The sequence below is a fragment of the Pinus tabuliformis genome, chromosome 2_2 (assembly GCF_031772625.1).
Source record: "Pinus tabuliformis cultivar Carrire ecotype Pingquan chromosome 2_2, CPIR1, whole genome shotgun sequence".
In the NCBI taxonomy this organism is placed as follows: domain Eukaryota; kingdom Viridiplantae; phylum Streptophyta; class Pinopsida; order Pinales; family Pinaceae; genus Pinus; species Pinus tabuliformis.
Genome location: NC_142300.1, coordinates 136,299,460 through 136,307,484, shown reverse-complemented (window position 1 = coordinate 136,307,484; position 8,025 = coordinate 136,299,460). Strand labels below are relative to the sequence as shown.

At 37.2% G+C, this 8,025-nt stretch overlaps 1 protein-coding gene across 1 annotated transcript; it reads left to right on the top strand.

Annotated features, from left to right (window-relative positions):
- The first annotated feature begins 427 nt into the window (after positions 1 to 427).
- GH9B7 (glycosyl hydrolase 9B7) lies at positions 428 to 5,392 on the top strand. The gene is given in 6 exon segments (XM_089404390.1): positions 428 to 768; positions 1,065 to 1,327; positions 2,821 to 3,261; positions 4,228 to 4,375; positions 4,482 to 4,651; positions 4,799 to 5,392. Coding segments are annotated over 6 exon segments (1,578 nt in total). The 5' UTR covers positions 428 to 551; the 3' UTR covers positions 5,138 to 5,392.
- Positions 5,393 to 8,025: the final 2,633 nt, after the last annotated feature.

Below are 8,025 nucleotides of genomic sequence, written 5' to 3'. Positions count from 1 at the left end.
AAAACTCACCCCACTAAACCAAAAAAGGAACAGTTACATTTTAAACTTCACCTAACCTATATGATATACTTTAAATATGTGATACAGCTAATTATTATTATAAGTATTATAATGGTAACCATCCTAATTCCCGACATATTGCCCATTTGTCTTTCTTTATATATATCTTAATGGTAATCCATAGTCAGCCCCATTCTTTTATATATTGAAATTTGTTTGATCATCCAAATCCTAGATGGGAATAAAATTATAGTTCGTTAAAAAAACAGATCATAAAACATTGTTTAATCATCTCAATTTACGGTAATAAATAAATGAGAATAAAGTTCTAGTTTATTAAAAAATTGGGCGTGTGTGTTTTTGTTTTTTGTTTTTCGCAATTAATTCACTTCCAGATGTAAAGCACCAAATGGTTCGACGATTTGTGCGACTAACGTTGCTTTCTTATATATTTAGCAGGAATCATTTAGTATCGTTTATGGGTGGGACTGGCGCGATCTAAGTTACCGATCCTGGAGGAGGAGGAGGCAGAGTAGATTTCATATTTGAAAATGGGTGCAGTGGCGAAGCACTCGAAGGGATGGATATGGTGGTTTTTCTCGTTGGCCGTAGCAGCATTTGTGGTAACGGCAGCAGTGTTAACAATACTACATTCCAGGAAGCATTCTCACCATCAGGTCTCGCCAGTTCCAGGTCCTCCCGGAGCCATTTCTCAGAAATATGCCCAAGCCTTGAAGGTCGCATTGACCTTCTTTCCTATTCAGAAGGGTAAGTTTCTCTGTATGTGCTATCTTCTTTCGGTTCCTATCACACTTGTTCATGCTTTCTGCAGATCAAGCCATTCCTTTTGTTACATTGTCTTCAATTGGGTCAGTGTGTCTTGTAGATCTGTTTATTAGGGTCAGTGTGTATTTGCAGCGTCTGTAGAATGTAGATCTGTAAGCAACGATTATGGTGAAAGAATAATATTATATGGGTGATTGGGATTTTTTTTTTTTTCGAAGTTTTTAAACTTTTGGGTCATATTGGTTTTGATTTTATGTTTGGTGGATGTTTTTCAACAGCTGGGAAGCTTCCTAATGATAATCCCATACCATGGAGAGGGAACTCTGCTCTGTCAGATGGTAATGATGTGGGTGCAGACCTTTCTGGAGGAATGTATGATGCAGGGGATCACATCAAATTTGGGTTACCCATGGCTTTTACTGCAACTCTTTTGTCTTAGATGGATGCTGCTCATCAACTAGGGGCAGCCCAGTCTTCCATCAGATGGATCACAGATTATTTGATCAACGCACATCCTTCAAGCAATGTATTGTATGTTCAGGTATGCCATGCCATCGTCTATATCTTAAGTTTTTAGTTTTACCCATCTATTTTTTTGTGTCAAATTCTTCATCTGAACTCATAACTAGCTTCAGGTATACACCTTGTTGCTGCTCGTTTTTTCATACACTGTACAGTATTTAAGAACAATATGCGTCCTCCAGGTTTTGCGGCCTGCAGCTGAATTTGTAACCAATATCAGTTAAATAACTTGTAATTTGTTGGTATGCACTCAAGATTGACCAGTGAAATGAGCCCTTGTAGCTGTTTAAGTATAAATAAATCTCTAACTCTTGAATCCGATTGCTTGACAATTTTGCTGGTCACAGGCTTAGTCACAAGGTCACCCCAAGGCTAGCTCACAAAATGCGTAGTAATCTCTAATTCTTAAATGCTCCATCTATGTTGATTGGTTTGCATCTAGGATGACCGGCAAAGTAAGCCAATTGAATGCATCTAGGCCAGCCCAAAGAGAAGGTTCTAGGTATATCAGCTTCTATTTCATACTTTTCACCCCTTTCATGTTTTTGAACATGAATTTGATCTTTGCGTACAGATTTTTCACACAAACATCTTTCAAATTTGGGAGTACAAGATGAGGATGTGAATGAGCTTGTAAAATGCCTTGTTGAAATTATCCTCTATTGCCAATCAGTGTCTTTGCATTATCCGTAGCTGTCACGAAGTTTCAATTCTGTCAATATTGAGAATTGTTTTGGAAAAAAAATATGACAGGTTCTTTAGGATACTGATATAGTATCTGTTCACCAAACTTGTGGTCAAATATGGTGATTTGTTTTGCACAATTAAACAAATTGTAGCGGTTTAGCTATTGCATCCTAGATAATCCCATCAGTTGCTTTATAGTAGCTTTGGTTGGGCAAACACCTTACCCTCTTATTAATGGCCGTGGTCTAGAGATTTGTTAATGCTACTTCACAAAAGTTCATATTGAAACCTCATTAGAATGCTGTTTGAAATAGTAATGGAAGCAATGATGAATTTCCAAACAAATAGGGCAGGAGGAACAAGGGGTGGTACTGAAGTGACCTTAATAGGAGAATAAATTTCTTCATCCTTGGTTTTACTCAAGCCAAAGTAGAAACAATTTGGCTATAAATGCCAGTGAGTTTATTATCATTGATTAGAGTTCTTCTCTTGATCTTGGTTATGAGATTTCTCAATTCATTGGCGTTATCCGTCCCTCGCAGTTGCTGAAGTGTGATGCTGTCATTTTTTTACTCATTTATACACATATATTACTGTGTCATTCATTCAGTGGTGAATATCTAGCACTTCAATTCGGCACCTATAATCCATAAACAGACAACTTGCTGCCCTAGTTCCTTTCACAGACATTGATTTATTTATTTTGTCACATGTTTCCAGTGATCAAAATAAACTGTATTTTGTTTTCCAATGTGATATGCACATGTATACTGCTCTATTCTGTACTCCAACTTGTATTTATGTATATCTTTTTTTGTTTTTCAGGTGGGAAATGCAAGCATTGATCATAAGTGTTGGGAAAGGCCTGAAAATATGAATGAGAAAAGGCCAACTCTCAGGGTAGACGCTTCAAGTCCTGGATCGGATGTAGCAGCAGAGACAGCTGCAGCAATGGCATCTGCTTCATTAGTGTTCCGCAATACAGATTCTGCATACTCAGATATATTGATTCGTCATGCACAAGAATTGTTTCAGTTTGCTGACTCTTACCGAGGCTCCTATAGCAATAGCATACCTTCAGTTCAAGCCTTCTACAATTCTACTGGATATAAAGATGAGCTTCTGTGGGCAGCAGCCTGGCTTTATCATGCAACCCACAATGAATCATACTTGAACTACGTTTCAGTAGGGAATGGCGAAGATTTTGCCCAATGGGGAGCTGCTCCGACTTGGTTTAGCTGGGACAACAAACATGCTGGCGTGCAGGTAAGCCTTATTAACTTTTCAGTGTGCTTTAATGTCATTTCTTATCATTACATTACGGCGGCCAGTTCCAGTTAATATATTTTGATTATGGAAGCTTGAAATTGAGTTCCTATGACCTTGGTCCCCTTAGATTGCTTGTTTTGTGGCGTTAATACCAAAAGCCACCCTATCAAACTAAACCCTGAGAGCATCTGCACTGATCCATTGTGATGTGTACCAAAGAGAGCTTGAGGATTGAAAGATTTGATAAATCATAAAAGCCAACCTAAACTCCTTTTATTGCAATGAAATCTAATATATCATATTGCATTGTCTACAATCATAGTTTTAATTTAATATTTTTCTTTCACAATGTTGCAAGCAATATTTTTTTATATGACTAGAATTACAGAATGACTCTTCGACAAATGAAAAGCTCGAAAAATTCTTGAAATGAAAAAAACACGAAGAGATTTTTCATTCCACAACAAATCCTGGTCAAGTTTTGCTATGTGCTTGCAAGTTTGCTAAAATTTCAAGCTGATTTCGCTTGTTTTGTTTTGTTTTGGGGCCTGACTGAGTGTATTTGGCCCAATAGTCGTTAAAACTGGTTGTCCAGTGTATTTGGCCCAATAGTTGTTAAAATTGGTTGTCAAGTCTTGTAACAGGGAATCCACATTTCCTGAGATAAATTTATCTTTTAGCGGTCATTAAGCGCTACATAGTGTCACCTCGATGTACTTTTTTTCAACCAAATTAAGTATGAGTTGGATGGATTCCTTTTCACTTCACCAATTAAGCACTATCTATCTATCTTGTCCCGGATAAAGGTAGGTTTTTGTTTTCTTGTATGAAATTCCGAGCATTTCCCGCTCATTCCTGAATCCAATGCTAATTAAGACACTTTTGTCTTTGTTGTTGGTAGGTGATATATAGGAGACTACTAACTAAGATCAAACAAATATAATGATTTTGAAATGTGTTCAGGTTCTTCTTTCGAGAGTTCAATTTTTCGGGACAAAGACTATGACTTCTGCAGTTCGTTCTGATCTTGAACAATACAAAATGACAGCAGAAGCAATCATCTGTGCTCTTCTTCCTCATTCACCAACTTCGGCTCCCAATAGAACAGAGGGTAAAGCTCATCGGATCGCTGGGTTGTCCTTCTCTTCTTCCCCTTGCACTTTTTGGTGTTCGTCGTCGCTGTGCGACTAATTGTATCTAATTCATTATTGTTGTAGGTGGACTCATATGGATAACACAATGGAATGCCATCCAACATTCCGTAAATTCTGCCTTACTTGCACTGATATACAGTGACTACTTGTTGACGTCAAGAGTTGAGAACATGAAATGTGGAGACAAAAAAGACTTCACTCCACAGGATTTGCGCAAGTTTGCATTTTCTCAGGTTTGCATCCATTCCCTCCCTACGTTCTTTTATATTTCCACCAAAAGACCATTTACAAACAACATGAATTTGCATACATTGGGTCATGCATATAGAGAATGAATGAATAATACATTGCACTTATGTTCCGATTAACATGCCAAACAGGTGGATTATATTTTGGGTGAGAATCCAATGAGGATGAGCTATTTGGTAGGCTTTGGGGATAATTACCCAAAACAGGTCCACCATAGAGGTGCTTCCATACCTGCTGATACGTCCAAGGTGTATGATTGTAATAGTGGATATGTATGGTTCAATTCCAAATCTCCGAATCCGAATGTGGCAACAGGGGCATTAGTTGGAGGACCTTTTCAGAATGATAGTTTCATTGATATTAGATCCAATCCCATGCAAAATGAACCAAGCACTTACAATAGTGCTGCTTTGGTAGGCCTCTTATCTGGATTACTCACTACTTCTTCTGTTGTTCAGTCTTTTATCTAGTTAGTTGTATATGTAAATCAGGCAATGCCATATACCATACATCATTATTAGTATTTGTATTATTTTTTAAACAATTATTCTTTCTTTGGAAGAGATGTACATTGATGCTTAATGCATCACAATGGGTATTCCATACTTCAAGGGGGATCCTAAGAGATATTAGTGATTTGATTTGTAATGGTAAGGCTCCCACAATGCGGATGTATCTGATATTAAGGGGAAAATGTGTTCTATAATGCAACATATTTAACTTTTGATTGTGGGTGTGTTTTGATGTAAATTGGTAAGTGTTAAAAACATCATATGGTATCACACATAAATATGAAATCACACATAACGGAATCGAATTTGTAATACAAGGAATATTTGTTTGCCAAAGTGCAGATGAATAGTGAAAGTATGAATGAGATTATTAGCGTATCAAGCTTTTCCAAAGTGCAGCAGGTGAATAGTGAAAGTATGAATGAGATTATTAGCATATCAAGCTTTTCCAAAGTGCAGCAGGTGAATAGTGAAAGTATGAATGGGATTATTAGCATATCAACCTACGTAATTAGTCACCATGCTTGGTGGCAATGGTTTTTCCAATGCTACATTTATATAACTGTCATGCCCATTTCGTGCTGTTCAATCCAGCTATGACTCATTGATTTTCTTCTTGCATTGAAAATAGAATATCCTGGCCACTAAGATATATAAGAATGAAAATAGAATATCCTGGTCACTAAGATATATAAGAATGAAAATAGAATATCCTGGCCACTGAGAAATATAAGAATGAAAATTGCATGTATGGGTAGGAAACTTAGCCATGCATTTCACATGCTTTCTTTCTGTTTTGTGTACATTGCATTTATTATTATTGTAAAACATTGATGGGTAGGAGTAGCACATTTTCCATCGACCGCATCGCAATTGAGTACATAGCTGTAAATCTACAATAGTCTGCCGCTGATGATGGATGGTAGCCGTAGGTAGCTGCTGGTGATGGTAGGACGAGATCCGCACAAAATAGGTAGCTGCTGCTGATGATGATGGTGGTAGGACGAGATCCGAACTTGATTATTGGCAATCGGCTTATTGTGATTTGTTTTTAACTCCACCTTTTGACATGATGATTTCCAGTGCATCTTCTACAACTCACAACATACCTTACTAGCTTAACTTCATCATCAAAGCTGCTGCCACACAAGGCAAAAACTTGTTCAGCGTTATTCATGTCTCCACCTCAAATTAATTGCATGCAAGCACATAGAGCCTCCTTTTAATTGCCATGTAGGTTTCTGGAAATTGGAGCCCTGTTATTTGGGGTGTTTTCGTCCAATTATTTTGACTGTGCTCCTCTATTAACTCATTGCATTTCGATTCTTCGTTACGATCCTCTTTGCCAAATTCAATGGATACTATTTAGTCATTCCGGATGTATATAGTCGTCGTCAACTTGAGGTAGGCATCGAACTTATTCTTAAGAATTCTTAGGCAAGCATATCCCATCCTCTTCCGGCTTGAGCATAAGAAAGCCCTATACATCCTCTTTAGGCTATAGCAGAAGTCCATCATATATTTACATTAGAGAAAGAGAAGTCCATCATATATTTACATTAGAGAAAGAGAGGTCCTATCTGGGAGGAGAGGGAACAATCACTTAACTGGGTTTTCGAATCACTTAATGTCTTTTCTTTGGACTACACTATACTTCAGGACTTGGGGCTTTACATGAAAATTGACAAATTGAGAGCATATTGGGTTGCAAAAGCAATACATGCCTAAAATATCACTAAATTTCTTTTCTTTTGACTAGATTGGGCCTGGTTTCCTAAAAAAAACCAACCAATTTGGGAGCATATCAAGGTTATATATATAGATGATGTGTCCTTTTCGTGACAACTTTTGTCCATTCCTTATGTTGAGCTTGTAGTGGGTTATATGTTTCCTTTGCCTCCATTATGATTCATTATGTTTGCAACTTTGCTTTTATGGTGGGGAGAGATAGCGAAGTTCCAAGGTCACCTAATTTGCTTTAATTTCCCTTTTTAAATCTTTACAACTTCAATTCCCTTCTTTTTCATCTTCATAACTTCTCTTCACAACTTACATAGATATATGGAGTGATCAATATAGATTTTTTTCTTTGTTTAGATGTTCGAGTCAATAGGCCTTTGGATGTAGGAGGAGTGGGAGCACTATTTTTTCCTTTAAGATTAGTTGGGTGATATGCTCTAACACTAGGCAACTGCATAGTGACTTGAGTGTGGATGCACCAAAATGGATAATTAGATAATTTGTTATTTATTTTGGTATTCTTTGGGTGGAAAAATTGGAGTTATTGGCTCGTATGTCCCATTTTAGAGGTATTATATTTGGCACATTGGACAAAGAAAAGATGTAATGGGCCAAAATACTCGTGCTAAGAGGTGGTACTTCATTGTGTTTTTCTCCTCCAAAAGGGCATCAAGGTCACAATTGTTCTTTGGGATACACATGACCGATCATGACTTTTATAAAGAATAAACATGATTCACTATGGGTTTTCAAGGGAAAACATGTGACCACCCATTAATGATTTGCAAACAGAAAAATCTCAATAAAGTTAAAGCTAGGAGTTGGCAAAGCCAAAAGTTGTGAGTGGAGGTTATGCATGGCTTAAACATGCATGACATGCATTCCATGCAACATTAATATTATCACCTCAAGATCCTGTAAAGAAAGGATTCAAAGCCAAAGGATGTTGGAGATATATTTAGCGAAAATATTCTTGGTTGCAAGAATATTGTTGTTGAGAGAGAGAGAGAGAGTTAAGCATCAATGTCTCATAGTGTGATTAGAGCTTGTGTGAGGTTCAATAAGCCATTAAGTTGGTTATCTCACTGAAATAAGCTCTCAGATTG